A 20,702-nucleotide genomic window follows, 5' to 3' on the forward strand; every position below is an offset into this window, starting at 1 on the left:
TTATTGATAGCGCGCTTAGCGGGCTGCACCGCGCTAAGCGCGGTCTGCGAAACTTTGTTTATTTGTTTATGGGCCAGATCACTTTTGGGGGTGTGTTGGAGATATTTTAGAGAGAAACAAGAGCAATATACACTGTAGCAAATATAGAGTTGAAGATTGGAAGCCTTGATCGTCGATTAATCGCCATTTGATGCTTGTTGATCTTCATCCTTACCTTCTTGTGCAAGCTACCATTCTCATGGATAGCTAAACCACTTTTGTATCAAGATAAGATGTAATCTTCCTAGCCTTTTGTATGTTTTTCTTGTGAATATATGTGTATGAACAAGTGATGATCAATATAGATGGTTTAGTTTGTTTATTAAAGCTTTTCCTTTGGTATAAATGTTTGAGACATCAATGTTTGTATCTAGACTTAACTAATCATCTTTCAAACTATAAGTTGCAGACATGGATTTAGAGTTTGATGTTTACTAAGTATCGGTTCTTAAAACGTTATTTGTATTGTTTAAACGGTGGAGAAATCGTCGGTTAAACAATGCGGTAAATCTAACTATATCGTTGCGGACACGGACGATATAGGTGTCGATACGTAATTATATTGATCGTTAGCAAGTTCATAAGCATCTATTTATAAGGAAACATACAAATTTAGGTCGATGAAATCGAATCTTGATACATTTTCTTTAACTTAGAACTTTCATTAATTTACTCTTTGCTACTAAAAGAATTGAATGATCTTTTGCAAACCTAAAACTAAAGTAACATTAACTCAAGACAAAATAGGCTATAGAACGGCGGTGATATCGCAATAATCCCTGTGGAGACGATAATAACGAAAAGTACACCACAATACTCTTTCAACAACCATTGCTTACCATAAACTGTTCCACAAAAAAAAAATTCCTCTTTCCCCAGCAGATATCAAAACAAAAACAAAAAATAAGGATATCATTTACACCATCTTCTCTTTAGGACAAATTTCTGGTACTTGGTATTTAATCTTCTTCTACCTTGAATGTTCAAAAGCCTAGCGCCATTCTCACTTTCAGGTTTAAGACGATTAAATAGGGGCAGCTGTCATACCCCAAATTTGTCCTACCCCTTCATTTTTAACTGGCTTTAGCTTCGCATTTCATCTGCATACCTTCATTAGGTCATTAACATAACTCATACATTCATTAATCAATAGTCTGACAAGGGATCAAGGGTCACGGAACAGGCTAAGGTTTTTCTTCAAGATAGGGCCGTATGTTGTCTTCACAAAGGTTCATAGATGAATGAAGATATAAGGACTTATATGTGGCTAACTAGTCATATGCTTGTGTCCATTGTATGGTCGAGACATGATGCATCTATTTAGGATCGGGTTCTACTTATCACATGGTCTTGTTATTATTCATAAATAAAGGTAGTGGACTAATGCCTTTCATACTTTGGGGTGGAATTGCTAAGAGCGTGACCATGGTTAGAAGAGTAAACTGGTTTAAAGCAGGATCGTCCTCAAAATTGTTTGTTGTTTGTCAACATGGACTGACGGATTAAAATTATGGCTTCATTGGTTGGTAGATGGATTCAAGAGATTGGTCCAAATGACCCCATTGTTGGTAATTTGTTCAAGGGTAATCATAGTACAAAGGACATACACCGTTCAAGGCATAATGTGCAAACATGGCTTGAATTTCATTCATCATTCAGAGACATCTCATTACAAAAAAAATCAAGAACACTCTAAGTTTCAACATTCATTCATGAACCATTCAAACAATTTCCTTTCAAAAAACTCTACAATACAATGTCCATCATTTTCCAAACATTCATCCAAAGATCCATATTCTCTTTCAAGTGTCCATCATAAATAAATTGAAAAGTCCAATCCATTTTCCAAAACCCTTCCAAATTTCTATCCAATGTCCATTACACAAAAGTCGAGTTACAAAAGTTCAATTACACAAATTCATATTTCCATTCAAAAGCCCATGTCTCCATCCAATACAAAAAAATATATATTCATTATAAATATTACATCAAAGCCCAATCCCCATCACAAAATCCATATACAATTACATCATCTATCATTCAAACTCCATTACAAAATTACAACACAAAATCATAAACTCATCCTAAAATCTCCACCAAGTTGTCAAGGAACTTCGATGAGAATAATCAGTTTTTCACATGCATAATTCAGCAGCCACTTTCCTCATACTCCCTTGTTAAGAATCTGTAAAAAAAAAAGCAACAAATTTCAGGTCACACATTCATACATACATACAGCATTTCATAAAAAGCCATAAACCAAAAAGAACTAAACTCCAATTCTGCATATATACTGCCAATTCAAAACCATAACAATCCATCTGTTTCGAATCATTAAGCTTTTCTACCATTCAGAACCATACCACACATAATACATCCAAAGAAAACACAGCAGCATATATTAACATACTAACAGAGTCTCTAAATACATCATAACACCCTATAACCACCATACAACCTCAGTTCAGCCACACCTAACTCAAAACCCAAACAGATACAGTTCATTACATTAATTTCAGGTCCAATCATTCATTACCACAGTCCAGATACCACTCCAATACAAGCTCAATCCAAGAATAAATACAAAGTCAAACAAGTGTCTCAAACTCACATTCAACGCAAATCAGTCACAAGGATACTTCAATTTCTGAACTAGTTCAATGCACACACATACATACTGTAATGAGGAAAGATACATAGAGGCTCGAGGGCATACCATCTAAATTCACGGGTACAGGAGCAAGATCATCATCCACGTCAAAAGAAAAAAACTCTGTCGAGCAGAAGATGTGCCTCACTGGGTTCGAACGCAGAATCGGCTTTGTTGCTAAACTCAAAATCTCTTGAAGACGCCGCTGCTCCGCTTGGTGCTCTTCTCCAGAATACTGCTGCCGATCAGGAGTCAAAAGTAAACCAAACAACATCAGTGTCCAACCATCAAACCAGGGCAGCTTATCATACATGTTCTTAATTAATAATTCAGTTTTGCAGTTAACGAGAAATTCAAGAAAATACTAACAGTCACTGCATCAACAAAATACGACTGGTGTTGCATCAGAAAATCATTTCCAAACAGTCTCACAATTAACCAACCTTATCCTACATCCACATATCAGCCCCTGCATAAATCACCCCAAACTAACAGTTTTCATACCACCTCATTACTAACTTTTAGAAACTAACAGTTGTATTCCTAACCAATTTCAAACCATATAACTAACTGTTTTCATTAACCAATTATTAGCCATAGCCCTATAACTAAACTTCTAACTATTCAACCACCTAACCGATTCAGTTATAACCTTCAACAGAATTCTGATTTCCTAACAAACCTAACAAACTTTTTCCAACCTCTAACTGTTTTTGTAACTGCCATAACTACCATAATAGAAATCCACAATTGTCCTAACTTCCCTAACAGAATTAACCATCTAACTAACTACTAGTATTTTGTTCCTAACAGTTCTAACAACCTAACAAACTTTCCAAACTTCTATAATTAACATTCAACAAACTCAAAACAAAAATAACTAACCTGAGCTGAACCTCCTATCTATATAACAGAACCATTCTTCATTTCTCAGCCTCTCCACCATTTTCACCAATCCTCCACCACTTCTCTGCTTCACTCTTCAACATTCTTCATCTTCTTCTCAACCTTCATTCATTCATCATCATCTTCACTCTTCAATTCAACCATTCTTCACTCTGTTTCCATCTCCTCTACCACTCTCATTCATCTCCATTTTCATCTTCTTCTTGAATCCATCTTCATCACCCTCATCCCTCACCTCAATTTCTTCATCTTCATTACCTTCTCAAAATCGCAGCAATCATCATCTGTTCAATCCCCATACGCAGCTTCATAACCGCAAGAACAACCTTCAAACTCTTCATCCAACAACTTCAACCTACATCACTCCAAACAATCACTCAACAGAAGAATCGTAGCAGAAGAATCTTAACAGAAGAATTCAATCGTAACAAACCTGTAACAGGAATTTCGATCTCTTCACGTCATACTCTCTCGATCTTCGCACGGCAGAAAATTGCTAGAGGCTTAACTTCAATCATCTCCATTCAACAACGCAACAACCACATCTTCGTATCGCTTCGGTATATCTTCATCAACCAGAACCGAATTCAACTTCTTCTATCAACATCATCATCCTTCAATTCTTCAATCTCAGAAAACGCTCTCCCTCTGAACCGTGTTCATCGTCTCATCATCGTCAAGAACTTGTGCACAGAAACAACAACTACAACGACGCTCCACCATCATCAAAACGGAGATGCGAGAAGCAGAGAGATTGAGCCGTAGGAGAATAAATTAGAATCGAGCGAGAGAGAGGGACCAATCGGAAAGACGTTGCGCGAAGACGGAGAAACGCGAAGAAGTCTGAGAGCGAAGGAGAGCGTGAGGCGGAAATGGAACATGCATACGGTGGCGAGTCGGAAGAGTTCACTGGCGGTGACTGCTCGGAGGGGATTAACTCCTTCGTTTCTCGGTGAAGGAGAATGAGAGAGCAACGTTGAGTTGAATAAGTTGAAAGGTCACTTTCTAACCCTAATCCCCTTTTCATTTTTATTATTTTAGTTTTTATTTAATTCATTTTAATTCAAAACAAAAATCCGAAATTTGAATAAAAACTGACTGGAATTAACTAGTAAAATTGGATAAAGGCAATTACATTGGGCTTAGCACGAATCACTACTTCACACCCCCTGGGAGCCCACAAAACCCTTGTGCTTTTTTTGATTTACAACAAAACTCTGATGGGCCAATTCCCTGGGCCCTGAACAATTTACCTAGGCCATACACCATTTTTGATTTCACACCCTCTAACTCACATTTAATTAATAGACTTTAGTTTTTTTAGATAATAAAAACATGATAAAAATCACTTACTTTTGTTAGATTTTAGGGAGTAAAAACGACATATAAAAATCAATTTTCTTTGTTAGTTTTTGATAAAAGATAAAAAACTATTAAAATTTTGTTAGATTTTTAGGTAATAGTGGACGTATAAAAAAATGCAATAAAAAATATATTAGCTTCTTAATTAGGTTTTAGGCTAGTTTAATTTTGACCTTTGATTGATTTCCTTCATTAAAAAAGCTCATAAAAATAGTAGATCTTTTAGGTTAATTTTGACATTTGAGTTCTTTCATAAAAACCCATAAAAGTAATAGTATTTCTTAGTTTAATTTTGCACTAACGTTTGAATTGCTTTTGTATCATTTTACATGTTGATTTCTATATAATTTTTGTGTGACTTTGTCGCTTGACTTTGGCCTTATTTTAGGCCTATTTCGTTAGTACCATTTTAGATTCCTTTTGTACATAAATAAGAATTAGAACAACTATTAGGCTAGTATTATAGGATAGTCTCCCATTGCATTCTTTTTCTTTTCAACTTTCAAAACATTAATAAAAGGAAGATGCGAATCGCATTAAGAAAGTGATAGAGAAATGAGCGGGATTCATTCCCTAACCTGTTTCTCAATCGCTTAGTGGCATAGAAACGAGTGGGATTCATTCCCTAATCTGTTTCTCAGTCACTACTTAATGGGAGAGAAACGAGTGGGATTCATTCCCTAATCTGTTTCTCAAACATTAATTAATGGGAGAGAAATGAGTGAGATTCATTCTCTAATCTGTTTCTCAAACATTACATAATGGGATGGAAGTGAGTGGGATTCATTCCCTAATCTGCTTCTCGATCATTATACATTTTATGTGATTCGAATCGTGAAGTAAATTCCCTTAAAAAACACACAACCAAAAACACTTTAAAACATCTAACAATGGTTCAGACTAAAGCAAAGTAGAGAAAGTGGTGAGTGGCCCGGTATTGGGAACTGTTCATCACTCATCTACGCTAAAAGACACAAACCAATAATTTCTTTTCCTTTTGCCTCGTTGGCACCTAAGGGCAATGTCATTTCCGTTCGTACGCATCGTAGGTCTTCCCTTATGCAAGAACGTGAACGTTGACTCCGCCCAATTAAAAAACACAAAAACAAACAGAAAATCTTTAGCCGAGCTACGGTAACTCTGATTCCTGAAAAGGATACGTAGGCAGCGGGGTAGGGCCCGTGCGAGTACAATTCTTTATTTTCCCTACATTCTGCATTCATTTCGCATTTAGACATAGACATAGTTATACGCCCTTTAGATAGAAACAAACATAGGTGGATACCATCGAGTACGATGGGCGCGAGGGGTGCTAATACCTTCCCCTCGCGTAACCGACTCCCGTACCTTGATTCTCTGGTCGCAAGACCCTGTTCCTTCCTTTGTTAGGTTTTCTGATATTCCTTTCCCTTATGGGATAAATATATTGGTGGCGACTCTGTTCATTTTTTCGCGAGCGTGCGACAGAGGGTACTCACCTATGGACTACATGCAAGCCTTTAAACCTAAAGACACTTTTGTGACTTGCTTGTGTGTGCTACTAACCCTTTGATTTCCTTGCAGGACTTGTTTGTAGGACTTATTCGTCCTTGTTACCTTATGTTTTGCCTGACGCATTACATTCGCATAACATCATGACATCATAACATAGCATGTTAACTAACCCTTTCAAGGATCTTAGGGATTTAAGGCGCATAATTTCATGTGCTCTTATCAAGGACCAAATTCCTATCAAGGGGCAAGAGGATTTATTTTCCTCTAGCCATATGTCTTCCAGTTTAGAGGCACCATACCTATCAAGGGGCAAGAGGATTTATTTTCCTCTAGCCATATGCTTTCAAACTCAGAAACAAGTATCCTGAATCAGAGGCTATGATCCACTGGATATGGTGAGCTTGATTCTCATAGAAGGATATCTAAAATGTAGGATCTTCAATCAAAGAGGCAACCAACTCATTTTCTAATGTTGCGAACTAAATTCCCTAAAGATCCTTGAAGACATTGCATTTGCATTCATAACATCACATAACAGGTTTCTACCATAGGTTTCTCACCTCCTCGCTGTTTATTTCAGCATAAATGGATCTCAAACAATCAGTCAAAGACCTTCAAGCCCAGAATGCCCAGTTTCAAGATCTGATCCTGAACTTGTCCAAGAGGCAAGATGAGCTGAAAGCACTCCTGACTAAGAAGGAGAAAAAGCCCAGAAGATCTGTGAGTGTCCTTAACATGGGAAGAAGATTCAGAGGCCCTGCTAGAAAAGCAAAAGAAGTCCAGATTCCTGAAGACCATGACAATGATCAAGATGACGATGCTAGCATCAAGACTAACGCAAAAAGTAATCATGATTATGTCAAGCCCTCTGAGGAAGAAGAGGACTACTACTACGAGTGTAACACCCTTCTAAACCCCCACGACAATTATAATAATAATCAGAGTAAATAAAAAAAAGGGTGCCACAATTTAGAAAATAATGAAAACCATAAGTCGTTCGTCATGCTTTATTAGGAACGATCCACAAAATATTAAAACACATAATCGACACAGCGGAATATCATTCAACGGTATCATAAGACATCACCAAAACATAAACCAAACGATACATAACTCAAAACAGCAAAATAGAGTGTCATAAGTAACTCTAAGTCTATCGTTCCCCAGTGTTACAAATTAGAGCATGACTCGACACGAACTACGAACTACGAACTAGCCTATGGGCTATCCTCACCAATTCAAGATGCCGCTACTCCTTAATCTGAAAATGTCAACATGTAAGGGTGAGTCTCATTCGAAATTAATAAGTATTATACAATCATAAGTAAAAAAACATCATAGCATTATCATTCACCCAATCACAACATGTATTCAGATTTATAACAACTGATCAAGCACCAAAATCAAACACATCACCAAGTATAATACACAATCATTTGATCATACTATATTATCATGCACATGAATGAACTGACACTATGCATGTGGTACCATACATGGGCTAAACCCACCCAACTGATCTTTTCATCATCAAGATACAATCCAACTGGCACAAATTCCGCACAATGGGAATTATGCCCACCATTTGATCCACAACATCACCGGGATCCATCGCAAAAATGAGTATGAATGAATGCACACATATGACATACTTATAACATCACCGACCCGATGCTTCGCATCGTCTCATTACAACTCACTGTTTCATCACCAATAAGCATGCACATGTATTAGCAATCATTCACTTATATCACATATAATCATGTCAAAACACCTCCTAGTCACAATGAATTCAAAGTGGTTACATCATCATAACAACACATTGTTACATTCACACGTATATGTACACAATGCTACAATCCATCAATTAAATTAAATCAACATTTAAAATAAAATAGGGCCACTGCCCATTTCATCAATTCATCACCCCTAATATGATATTCCCATCTTATCCTTACTTACTTCACTAGACATTAGCATAATGCCCTTAACATCTCTACACCCAATATTATCCCTATTTAATTATTAAAATAATTCAAATTATAATTATCAAATATCTCAATAATTCTAATTATCTTATTTAACCCAACACTACCCCACAACATGCCATCAAACCATTAATTAAATCACATAAATCACAACAACACAATTTAAATAATAAATATAATATTTAGGGTGTTACAACTCTCCTCCACTTAGAATATTTTCGTCCTAAAAATTACCTGATGCAAACAACTCTAGGTAAGATTATCGCATCTTACTCTCTAATTCCCACGTCGCATTCTCTCCAACAGCTCATCCCCAAACAACTTTTACCAGAGAAATCTTTTTGTCCTTCAGCTTCTTCATTTCACGATCCTCGATCCTCACAGGCATAGTCTCAACAGTAAGATTATCCCGCACTTGCACATCGTTCATTGGAATCACATGAGACGGATCTGAAATATACTTTCGGAGTTGCAACACATGGAACACATCATGAAAATTTAACAGATTAGGTGGGAAGGCTAACCTATACGCAACAGTCCCCACCTTCTCAGAAATCTGATACGGGTCGATAAACCAAGGAGTAAGCTTCCTCGACTTCAAAGCACGACCTACACCGGTCACCGGAGTGACTCTCAAGAATACATGGTCTCCCGCTCGAAACTCAAGATCATTCTTTCTCTTATCATGATAACTCTTTTGTCTACTCTGTGAAGTCTTCATCTTATCTCAAATTAACTTCACCTTTTTTGTAGTCAGCCAAATAATCTCTAGTCCAAGAATTACACTCTCACCTGGAGTCCGACATATTGTCTGCAGAAAATAACAAACATGGATCAAAACATTGAGAAAATAAAGGTGAGCAGCTAAAAAGAAAACTTACTGCCTCCCTGTAAGTTTTGCACTCGAGCAGTGCCTTGGTATTGATGAGTCGAGCCTCAAAATGGGCTCATCGTCATCATCGAGGATATCATTCCCCTCCCTCGTCACCCACTTGGCGGGGAAGAAGCCATCAACAAACTTGCAAAGTTTGTTATAGAACTCTATGTCCTCGTCATTCAAATCCTCAAGCTTGGTGAGGTAATGATTCGGCTCGTAGTCAAAGTGACCAACACACCAATGAAAGGGGAACTTGGAGACTAATTTTGTCTCCTCGTTCCCGTTTTCGTCATAATATACATTGTCGTCCTCTTCGACCATGATCGCCACCTTCAACGCTGAGTCGAAGGCTTCCTGTGACACAGGCCTGACGAGGAAATACCTATCTTTGAAGTCGCACACAGAGTCCACAAACATCTTAAAAAGTCTCTTCCCCATCTGCTTCAGGGAATCCAACTATGTTTTCAATCCACAGCCTGTCGCTAGAGCTGGAAACAGCGGAAGAAGAGAGGGATCGTGGCATCGAGCCCAAGATATTGACACACGATCTCAAACTCCCAAACAAAAGCAATCGCGTTCGGATGCAGCTGAAAGGGTGCAAACGTCAAATGCCCGAAAACACCAATCTGGAAATCACTGAAGGGCAACCGGAGCCCTGTTCCTTGAAAACAAATTCATACATGGGAAAACGATTCCTCAAGTAAAATGAGCAGATCTTCCTAGTCTCTAACGGCTTGATAACTTTCTAGTTTCTCACGAAACCTTCCTCGTCTTCCCCTTCCTCGACTATCGTGAACGCATCATCTTAAGACTCGGTATAACGTGAGGCTATGCTTCGAGGTTCCTCGGTAACCCAATATAGTTAAGAGTCAGTAACTGAGTTGACCATCTGTATATCCTCTACACTATTGACCATTTGTACGTCCTCCACAGTGTCGGCCATCTCACCTGAAAAGCAGAGGAAAATTGTGAATTCGACGGTCAAATCAAATCCATCCTTCCACCACAAATCAAGTGAAAGGGCGTATCACGGGTGGAGGATGCAACCCCCGGCCAAAACCCTTACTCGACATTTAAAAGGAACTCAAGACTAACCCTTTGGGACTAAAGGCAAGACCTAATCTACTAGGTGAATCTCACGGAAAAGATTATAAATCTATGAACTTCCTAGGGAAGAACCTTCCAAGAACATGAAGATCATCCTAAAACTCATGAATCTCGCAGGGAGCGCATGAATCTCGCGGGGAATGCATGAATATCATGGTGAAGATCGTGAGTCTATTAACTTAGCGAAGAAAAACCTTCCTAGAACATGAAGATCATCATGAATCTATGAATCTCCTAGGGAAGAACCTTCCCAAAACACGGAGATCATCCTAAAATTCATGAATGTCTCGGGGAAGGACCTCCTTGGAACATAAAACTCATACTAAAAAGCTTTGCTAAATCGCAGGGAGAAAGAAAAACACTAACTTAATTACGGTTTGTACGAAGGTTGCGATGGCAAATACGGCGGAACGCGCAACGATTGCAGGGCGTAGCGAAGAGAAAAAAGACGAAGGGAGTGAGAAAAGAATGAAACTTTGAAAATAAAGGCCATAAACCCCTTATTTATAGACCCTGCATGGAATACAAAACGACGCGTCGTTTGATGTGTTAGCATGTGAACTCACAACTGCCCATGTACCTAGGTCATGATGACCCCTACCTGCTAGGCCATCATTACACATTAAATGTTGTGACATGTGGCCCAAGAGGCAAACGCCCGAGGAACCTTTCGACTCCCCGTCCATCGAGCAATCTCACTCGAACACGAAAGAAGCTCTATCTCCCTCACGGGCATACCCCGACGACACAGCTACAAGGAGCATGAGAACGCCCTCCGCGACACACGAGCTGACCTAAAAGTTATAACTCCTCTCCTTATGAGCCATGACTTGGGGCTTCTGTTCTGGACTGGGCCTGCACTAAATCTATCATCTAGCAGAGCCCATCTCAACTCTCCTGCGAGGAAGGCCCACTACACTGGCCTAAAATGATATGACTGTTGGGGAATTTCTCCTACACGTGCCCGTCGAAGACACCTCCTCCACGTGCTCGTCGAGGACGTCTCCTCCACATGTCCGTCGAGAACGCCTCTTCCTCGCACCCTCCAAAGGTACGTGTCCAACGTCTCTCCGAATATCACGGAGTCATCCTTCCCCTGAAAAGAACGGGTCTTCCCTCCGAGAATCATGAGGCAATTGATCCAGGATAGATACCACGAACTGGTCTCCACTACCCACGTAGATCCAGGCAATCTCCATTTTAAGCCTAGGCATCCGGTCCAGAATGGGGACCTTGGCCCAGCGCTGAGGGCTATAAATATCATTTTTCACTAGAGGGTCAGGTACACATTATTCTATTCATTCTAACTTCATACTTTCACTTTCGTTCTGAACCTTACTTTGGCATCAAAGTGTCTTGTAGGTAAAACCCCCTCCCCAATTCTTCTTCATCACATCATAAGCCTAGGTGTTGCAGGCCACTGAAGATCCGTCTGATCCAGGTATGATCGTATACCAAACATCTAAAATATCATATCACTTTCCATTCATTTTTTACTCATTTTCATTCAGTTAACTTTCTTTTCTCTTACTTTCTTTCAATTCATTTTTCTTTTTAATCCAAATAGTGTGTATTCTCTGCGACTATATCAATTTTCATATTTCATCCCTTGTTCACTCACATATACATTTTTTAATAGAAAATGAATGATGCACTGACAGTGTAAAAAAGTTTTGCATTGTCAACTAATCACGATCATGTATTCAACCAAATCATTCTATAATTTTAAGGGTTAAATATGTTTTTGGTCCCTCTAAATATAGCGGTTTTCAACTTTAGTCCCTCTAAATATTTCCTTCAAAGAATGGTCCTCCTAAAAATTTTAATTTTAACTTTTGGTCCCTCATGGCAAAACCGTAGCTAAAATGGTCTCTAATTCCGTCGCTAAGTAAAAAACCGTCGCTAAAACCGTCGCTAAATTGTAAATACCGTCGCAAAATTGTAGGAGGGACCAAAAATTAAAATTAAATTTTTAGAAGGACCATTCTTTGAAGGAAATGTTTAGAGGGACTAAAGTTGAAAACACTATATTTAGAGGGACAAAAACATATTTAACCCTAATTTTAAATTACTAATATGACATGATAGAATGATATATTTTCATTGGTCGAAATTATAAAACTTTTTTATACGCATCTCAATTAATTTTTTTAATCTCTAACCATAAATTTAACAAATTCAAATGTATTATTCATTGCATCTTCCTTTACTTTTTAGAACTATATAGAGAAGAAATAGTCTTGTTTTTTCCTACCCCTTAAGTACCAACAGTAATTAAAAAATAAAAATTAGAATAAATTGGAAGTAACTTCTTAACTCCTTATACACTTTGGTTATTTAACTACTATGTACGTGTAAATGTTCCTCCAATTTATTCTAATTTCTATTTCCAAAATATTTAACCACCATTAATAATACTTTTAGTATTTTATAGGAAAAGAATGAAGTAACTTCGTAACTGCTTTGTTCTTCTTCAGTTTTTTTAAGGAAAAATTGGAAGTTATTTCAAAAATAATTTTGCAAGAAAAAAAGGCTAGACCCAAAACACATATCCCCTTTATGCAATAATGTGCTTTGTAATAACACTTTTACGTTTTACGATTTATAACAAAAAATCATAAATAAATAAAGACATCTTTTAATATGCAATTCAAACCAAAAAAATAAAAGGAAAAATAGAAACAACTTACAAAATTCTGTGCATAAATTTTCTAATCAACATCTAACTTGGAACTGAATACAAAATTTAAAGAGCCATAGTTGGCAAAAAAAACACATGAATGAATGAGAGTTGCAAGTGTGAAAGAGGATGTGGTTTATCAAGTTGCAACCAACATCGTACAACGTAATTTTATCTACTTTTCAAAGATTTGTATTTGTGTGATGCAGTTACATTTGATAGTTTTATAAGAAAAGGGTGGAAAAACCAACTCGGTAGTCATATATAGGAGTGTTCGCAAGCCGGTTTGATTCAGTTGTGAGAGAATTCGATACCTAAACTGATTAAAAAAATATGAATTGGTTTAAATTAGATTTGCATATTTTTACGATAAAACCTCAACCAAACCAAATCGATGAGAGAATTTCTTAGTACACCCCTATACATTGAAAAACACATTTGAAAACCTGAAAATATCATTCGCATGTGCATATCCAAACACACCTTTTAGTATGTTTCAGATTTGCACATTTGAAACCACCCTGTGTGTATGAAAACCAAATTTTCGGAAGTGCACATGCGAATTCTTCTCTGTTTGTGTCATTTTTGTTTAAAACTTCTTCATTTTTGTTTAAAACTTCATCATTACCACTACAAATGGACAAACATAAAATGATACGGTTTGGACGAAAAGTGAATCAAACATAACAATTAGATTAGATGTTATGAAATAGAAAAACATAGTACATAAGTTGTTTTGAAAGTGAAGAGTTTCAAAATATTACATCGGTAAAAATAAAATAAAATAACATAGGCTACTGCTATTGAGTATGCCTAATCCTAACCCCATGCGACCCTCTCTGCCTCCTATAGGCCGCTGCACTAGATGCCTCCCTAACCATCCTCTCAACGATGACAACCGCCTCAGGACCGCCCCTATCAATGACTCTTCTATCCAATGTCTCATGCCCAAGTGAGTGTATCCGCTGACATATCGGCAGGACATCAGTGGCATGGTCATCCTCAGCCTGCTAGTTCTCCAATAGCTCCTCATGAGCTGACCTGGGTGGACGTCCAGGACCATCTGGTGTCATGATAGGATGTGACACTTTAAAGATCCATGTCACATACCCATCTACACAATGCCATTGCTCGAATGTTGGCATCATCATAGACTCCTAGGGAAACAAATGATGCTCCCAATATTGAAAGATAACATCGATATCCCGACGGACAATGGAGTCGGGACCAGCCTGAAAGGATGATCTCATTATTATCTGCATATAGCCAAATTGTCTCATGCACCGCTTCGGAAGATACCTGACTATAGTATTCGACCCACATGCTAGCCACCTAGAGTATAATGATATGTGATCGAAGGGGACAATATTCCTATAATCCTCGAACGTCGTCCATTTTATGTCATCATGATTAGTACGATCAAGATACACTATGTATGGCGGCACTTTATGATTCCTCCTGTGGAGGACATATTGTGCAGCCCTCGGCATGTCGTCACTATACTTCGGATCATGCTTGAAACCATGAATGCGGTAGAAGTAAGAGATGATCCAACTCTGAAACACAAATACCAGAGTGTGTAAGTACACATTATTAATAACAAATTAAATGTAATATGATTGAAATGAAAGGTACCGTTGGGAGTGTGCAAGAGCCAAGTCAACTGCCTCGTCCTCCACTTTGAAGCGTCATTCAGCTTCTGGTAGAGGTATACGAAAATGGCGCCCCCCCAGTTCCACTCATGAACAGTACTCAAATCCATATAATAGTGGAGGTATGTCACATCCACTTAGGTTGCACTTTTGTCTACAAAGAGGGATGTGCCAACCAATAACATGAACCAACACCGCAAAGCACAACCACAGTGGTACTCAACAAAAAGCTCATCACCCTCATCCTCGCCCCCTGCTGCCGCAACCAAGTGGTGCTTATATAGATCTTTCAGGGTGGAGAATTTGGCATGCGATCCATTGGTTGTTCTACGCTCTTCTGTTGCCGTAAAGGGATCCATATCCAAATACTCTACCATCTACTCAATTGCCTCAACTCGTTGTACCCGTGAATGGTCGAGTAACCTCCCTCTGATAGGTAGGTGGAGTAGACAAGTCACGTCATCAAGGGTGATCGTCAACTCCTCAACAGGAAAGTGGAAATATGATGTCCCTTATGCCATCTCTCAGCAAATGCCCCCTGCATGTCGTGGCTTATAGTAACATAACCGATACAAAATAAGCCGCCAAGTTCGAATCCAACAACAACATCATTGAACCAAGACGCCCTAGGTTTAAAAAGATCAAATATTTTCCGCGACTGGTTCAGGGACTTAATGGGCAACCGTTCCTGTAACAAAACAAATAATAACCTCAATGTTAGTCGTTACAAAAAATATTTGTGACTAAACCGTTAAAATGAAAAAGTTGAAAAAATAGTAACCTCTCTATCCCAAACATGCATAGCGGCATGATCATTATAGTAGATCAAGAGGGAGATGTTTGAAGGCCCTCCTAGATAGCCGAGGTTTGCATGTTGCATTGCTGCATGTAATCGGGCAGCCGGTGAATCTTGAACCTCTTTCTCGGGTACCTCAACCAGCTCAGGTACCTCATCCTCATCGGGTATCTGCTCATGTGCACGAGAGGATGACGCCTGAGACAAGCGACTCCTCGGTGCAGAAGTGGAGCCTCCAGGCACTTCCTCCCACCGTACCCGACCCCGTCCTCGAGTCATGTTTAGTTGCTCAGCTCTCTCACTCCGAGCAGAGGCAGTCTGGCTTGGCCTGCCTTGTCTTAATCGGTTGTTCCTGCCCTAGTTGTTAGCCATTTTCTTGAAAAAACGATAATCGTTAATAAAAGGGAAGGAAGGAAACAAGTTTGAAAAATTAAAAAAAAAAATTTAACTCAGGCAACATTCCGCACGTGCATATCCAAAATTGGTTATATGGGATTTCAGATATGCTCATCCGAAACCACTTGCGAACAACCATTTTCGCAGAGCTGCACCTTCTTGCCCTAAGTCATCCAAAAAATGATTTTATCACACAAACACCCACATTTAACTACTATAACATCAACCTACACAATGTGATTGATTCTAACTACCTAATAACCAATTTTAGCAATGCAAATGAAAATAGAGAAAACTTACACAATATTGAAGCTTTGAAGATGAGTTTATATGAGTTGGAGATACTTCAATGGAGCTTGCTTCTTCAATCTCAGTGAAGTTTGAGTTCAAATGAATTAAAATTCGGAGTTTGAGTATAAACGCGTTGTTTGGGTTTTGGGTTTGTTTTGAGAATGCAAAATGAAGAGTGGGGGGGAAGGTTCTCTTGGCGCTAAAATTTATATTTAATGACTTCGGATATGCACATACGAAGTCACATTTTCTTGAAAAAAAGTGACTTCGCATGTGCATATCCGAAACACAAAAAATAAGGGGTGACTTCGGATGTGCACATGCGAAGTCCCTATTTCTTGAACAAAATGTGACTTCAGATATGCACATGCGAAGTCACCATTTCTTGAAAAAAAAAAGACTTCAAATGTGCACATGTGAAACCTACTTTTTTTGGAAAAAAAAAGGTGAGTTAGGATGTGCACATGCGAAGTCTGGGAATATTTTGGGTTTTTCGCCAGAGGCCTCTAAGAAGCCATATGGGTGTACTAAGAAATTTCCAACCGAGAAACAACGAATTGGTTTGAGTTGTATTGATCGGATACATTAGAAACAAATATTCAAAAATATTTTTAAAAATATCTAATTTAGATCAACTAGTTTTCTACTCCCTCCGTCCCACAATGAGTGACCCATTTAGAATAAAATGATGTCCCAAAATGAATGACCCATTTCAATTTTCAATACACTTTTTCCAATTTTACCCTCTAATTAATAAAAGTTTCATCATTCCCAATACATAATAAGGGTAGTATAGTAAAAATATTCTTCTCTCTCTTACTTTTAATTACTTTTCTTAATCTGTGTAAAATGGTGGGCTGTGTCACTCATTGTGGGACGGAGGGAGTATAATAATATGAAATTTTTAATTTTTTTCTTCGTATAAGTTCTGAATGTCACAAATGACATTTTATTTTTTTATTCTTGAAGTTAAATACCTTTATACTAGTTTTCATGATAATAATGTTATAAATTATACGAATTAATTATGATTGGTTCGGAAAAACGGATTCACGAGTAGAATTTTAGAAATTCGATGCCCGAACTAATTAACATCAGATTTCATTGATTTGATTCAGCTGCTAATTCTCTTTCTGGCACACAACAGTCCAATCCATACGATACGGCCCAATCCATAAGTTACAACTTGTTCTCTAACCTACGTATAAATAGGGTTCTTCCTCTGTTGCACAAAAGCGGTTGAGATTTCAGATTTCATTAACATTATTTTCTTCTTCTTCTTTTCTACAGGTGATTCCCATGCCTAATTCTGAAGCAGTGCTGCTGCAGCAGCTATTCAATTATGCAAATCAGACTTCAAAATCAATGGTATGTATATGCTGAATCATTTATATTTTTCTATTTTTTGTTTTGAATTCAATTTGAATAGAATTATTTTCTTAATGATGAAGAACTATGGTGTTACCGACGATACATTAGGGTATCTCAATGCAGTAAAAGTTGCATTTCAAAACAACATGGAAAAATATGATCAATTTTTACAAGTCCTGAGAGATTTCATTGCTAACAGAATTTATATAAGTGATGTCAAAGCAAAATTCAAGACCTTGTTTAAAGGACATAGATATTTAATTTTTAAATTCAACTCTTTCGTGCCGATGAACCATCGAATCGCACTATTTTCACCGGAGGATGCATTAGGTTTTGTCCAGGCAGTGCACCAAGCGACTCAATATAAGGGAGAAAGTAAATTTAATGAATTTTTAAAAGTTTTGAAGGATTACAAGGATCAAACTATTGATATAAGTTCTTTCACTTCAAGAGTAAAGGTGGTTCTCAAAACTCATCCCGATTTAATTTTGGAATTCAACTCTATCATGCCAAAAGAACATCAAATCACACTTTCATCCGAGGAAGAATCTTTTCTCCGGGCACTAAAACTTATGGTTCAATATAAGAGAGAAAGTAATTTTCAGTATTATGGAAAAGTTTTGGAGAATTTCAAGGGTCTAACTATTGATATAAGTTGTCTCACTGCAAGATTGGAGGTGCTTATCAAAAATCATCCCGAATTAATTTTAGAATTCAAAATCTTCATGCCATCCGGTTAGTACTAACTTATTGTCTCTTCTTTTCTATCATATTGTTGTTGCCCGTTTGCATGCAATTTCTGTATAATCTGCTTTAATAGATTCTTGTTGGATAAACAATAAAATATCTAACATTTGTCATTGTTTTGATACAAAGGAGGGAAAAAATTAAAAGATGATGGTCATCTTGGTCATTTTCTTCCTTGGGATGTGCTTGATATCATTTGCAAAAAACTAGATTTTGACGACCTCTTTTCGTTTTCTGGTGTTTGCAAGAGTTGGAGGACTTTTCATAAATCAAATTTCTTGTCATCCCAAGAACCGTTGCTTGTTCATATTACTGGTAATTGTACTCACTCATATTCCTTTATTAGCATACCCAATCAAAAAGTTTATGATTTGACGATGATGAGTAGCTTCCAGCCCCCTGACTGTGTCTATGTTAGAGTTTCCAGCGGATATTTCATCTTGGCACATAAAAATAATTCATTTCTGCTATTAAATCAATTTACACTAGAAAAAAGGGTAATCAATGCCAACTTTACAGTTGAATCTCAGTTTTCTGATCGGTACGAAGCCTTGCTTGCTTTTGAGAAATGTTCTGAGGAATATGTCTTGGTTGTTTTATGCAAATATTCTAGCCATTTGTATGTCTATCAATCTCGATACCATGGTTGGTTTACTTATTCAACATTAAAACCTAAGGAATTGGTAGTCGACTTTGTGGTTTTGAATAATATAATATATGTCGTCACTGACAAAGCCAACATAGGGGTACTAAACTTGAATTCCAAGAATATTCAATTTCTAAACCTCAAGAATACTCCCTCAAAAATTCCCTCCAAACTTCCCTCAGATTCCTTTAAATTGGTTAATTGTGATGAGCAACTTTTTGTGTTTCATTCAATATCCATCAATTATAAGAGGGAAGTTTACAAGATAGACTTGTCAACTATGAATTATGTTAAGATGAAAACTTTGGGTGACATTGCATTATTTTATGTTTCTGGGAGAAACTGTCGGGCATTGAGCAACCCGAAGAGATTTGGGTACGAGAGCAACCATGTGTATGAAGTTAGTAGTCTATCTCAATGTACTAAGTATGATTGGAATGCTGGTCGTCCATCAAAAATATGGAGTGCTGGTTGTACATCAAAAATATACCCATATCTTCGTTCTCTTAAAGACTTCAATCTCTTTGATTGGTGTTTTAGACATGTAAAATACGAAGTAGATTATTCTTTAGTTGAATAATTGTTACATGGTGTTACGAGTATTTTTATGTTTTTCTTCTTTTCTTTTTGGCTTACCTTTAGTTGAAAAAACTTTAATTTCTTAATGATAAGCAACTGTTTGTGTTCAGATTATAATAATAATATTTCTTTTGTTGTTATTTATTGTCCCATTCATGTTTAGCTGTATTTTTTTCAATTTGAAATAACCATCTAATAATGTTGGTAAAATATATTATTACTCTTTATTTGATTTGTTATATTTAATTTTGTACTTCAATAAACTTTATTGTTATTATATTTAATTTTGTATTTAAATAAACCTTGTTGTTATATTTAACTGTGTATTTCAATAAACCTTTTTATTCTAACCCTTCCTAATTCACTCTCACTCTAATGCCTTCATAGTTCACTCTAACCCTTCATAATTTAGATTCAATATATTTTTTTAAATGATCGTATTCAATTTGAATTTAAACATGGTTAAATTTTACAATTTTAATTTTACTACTTAAAATTATTTATATTTTGAATGAAAGTGTTATTTATTATCGTGCATTAGAGATGAGACGTGCTATTTTATTGTGAATATAAATGGTATTTTTTTTTTTAAAATTTGTATTACAAAAGGAAAACTTGTTTTCATAATTTACTATTATTTTGTATGGAAATTGAAATTAATTAATATGTATTGTCAAGTGTAAAATTACACGATCAATTCATCACTATCATCTTTTTGCATGCAATAATTTATAGGTGCTTAAAATAAAAGTCACTATTAGTCACTACTTCATAAACTCTTTAGACTTGAAAGGTACTTCTAAGGAGTATCTCTTTGGTCTGATAATTTCCTTTAGCATGAGGGGCAACCATATGCAAGCTTTCATTTTGCTTACCTTTGTGGAAGCTGTATTTTATAGCTTCTTTGATTTGATGACATAACTTCCTTGGGATGCGAAAACGAAATACAAACCAAAAGTTGCTGCATAGAGACACCTCAATAGTTCCAAGCTCTTAGAGACACCTCAATAGTTCCAAGCTCTTATGCCAACTACATTCATTCGGAAGGACAAAAAGGGACTCTGAGTGTTAGGGGTGTGCAAAATATCCGATTTTGATGTCTAAATTCATAACCAAACCTA

General features: G+C 37.0%; 2 protein-coding genes across 4 annotated transcripts; one reads left to right on the plus strand and one right to left on the minus strand.

Annotated features, from left to right (window-relative positions):
* Positions 1–15,230: 15,230 nt before the first annotated feature.
* Positions 15,231–15,830, minus strand: LOC131635778 (uncharacterized). The gene is made up of 2 exons (XM_058906421.1): positions 15,537–15,830; positions 15,231–15,443 (listed from the first exon to the last, which is right to left on the minus strand). Exons 1-2 carry the CDS (start codon positions 15,828–15,830, stop codon positions 15,231–15,233), a joined length of 507 nt encoding a protein of 168 aa, XP_058762404.1.
* Positions 15,831–17,453: 1,623 nt separating this feature from the next.
* LOC131635782 (uncharacterized) lies at positions 17,454–19,690 on the plus strand. 3 transcript variants are annotated; one of them, XM_058906428.1, is made up of 3 exons: positions 17,454–17,606; positions 17,690–18,344; positions 18,486–19,690. In XM_058906428.1, the coding sequence occupies exons 1-3, from the start codon at positions 17,538–17,540 to the stop codon at positions 19,580–19,582; spliced, it is 1,821 nt and encodes a 606-aa protein (XP_058762411.1). In that variant the 5' UTR covers positions 17,454–17,537; the 3' UTR covers positions 19,583–19,690. The 3 variants fall into 3 exon arrangements, with proteins under 3 accessions (XP_058762411.1, XP_058762409.1, XP_058762410.1); XM_058906426.1 differs by having other exon boundaries at positions 17,480–18,344; XM_058906427.1 differs by having other exon boundaries at positions 17,480–18,344; positions 18,489–19,690.
* The last annotated feature ends 1,012 nt before the right edge of the window (positions 19,691–20,702 follow it).

This window comes from Vicia villosa, unplaced genomic scaffold (genome assembly GCF_029867415.1).
Source record: "Vicia villosa cultivar HV-30 ecotype Madison, WI unplaced genomic scaffold, Vvil1.0 ctg.001544F_1_1, whole genome shotgun sequence".
In the NCBI taxonomy this organism is placed as follows: Eukaryota; Viridiplantae; Streptophyta; class Magnoliopsida; order Fabales; family Fabaceae; genus Vicia; species Vicia villosa.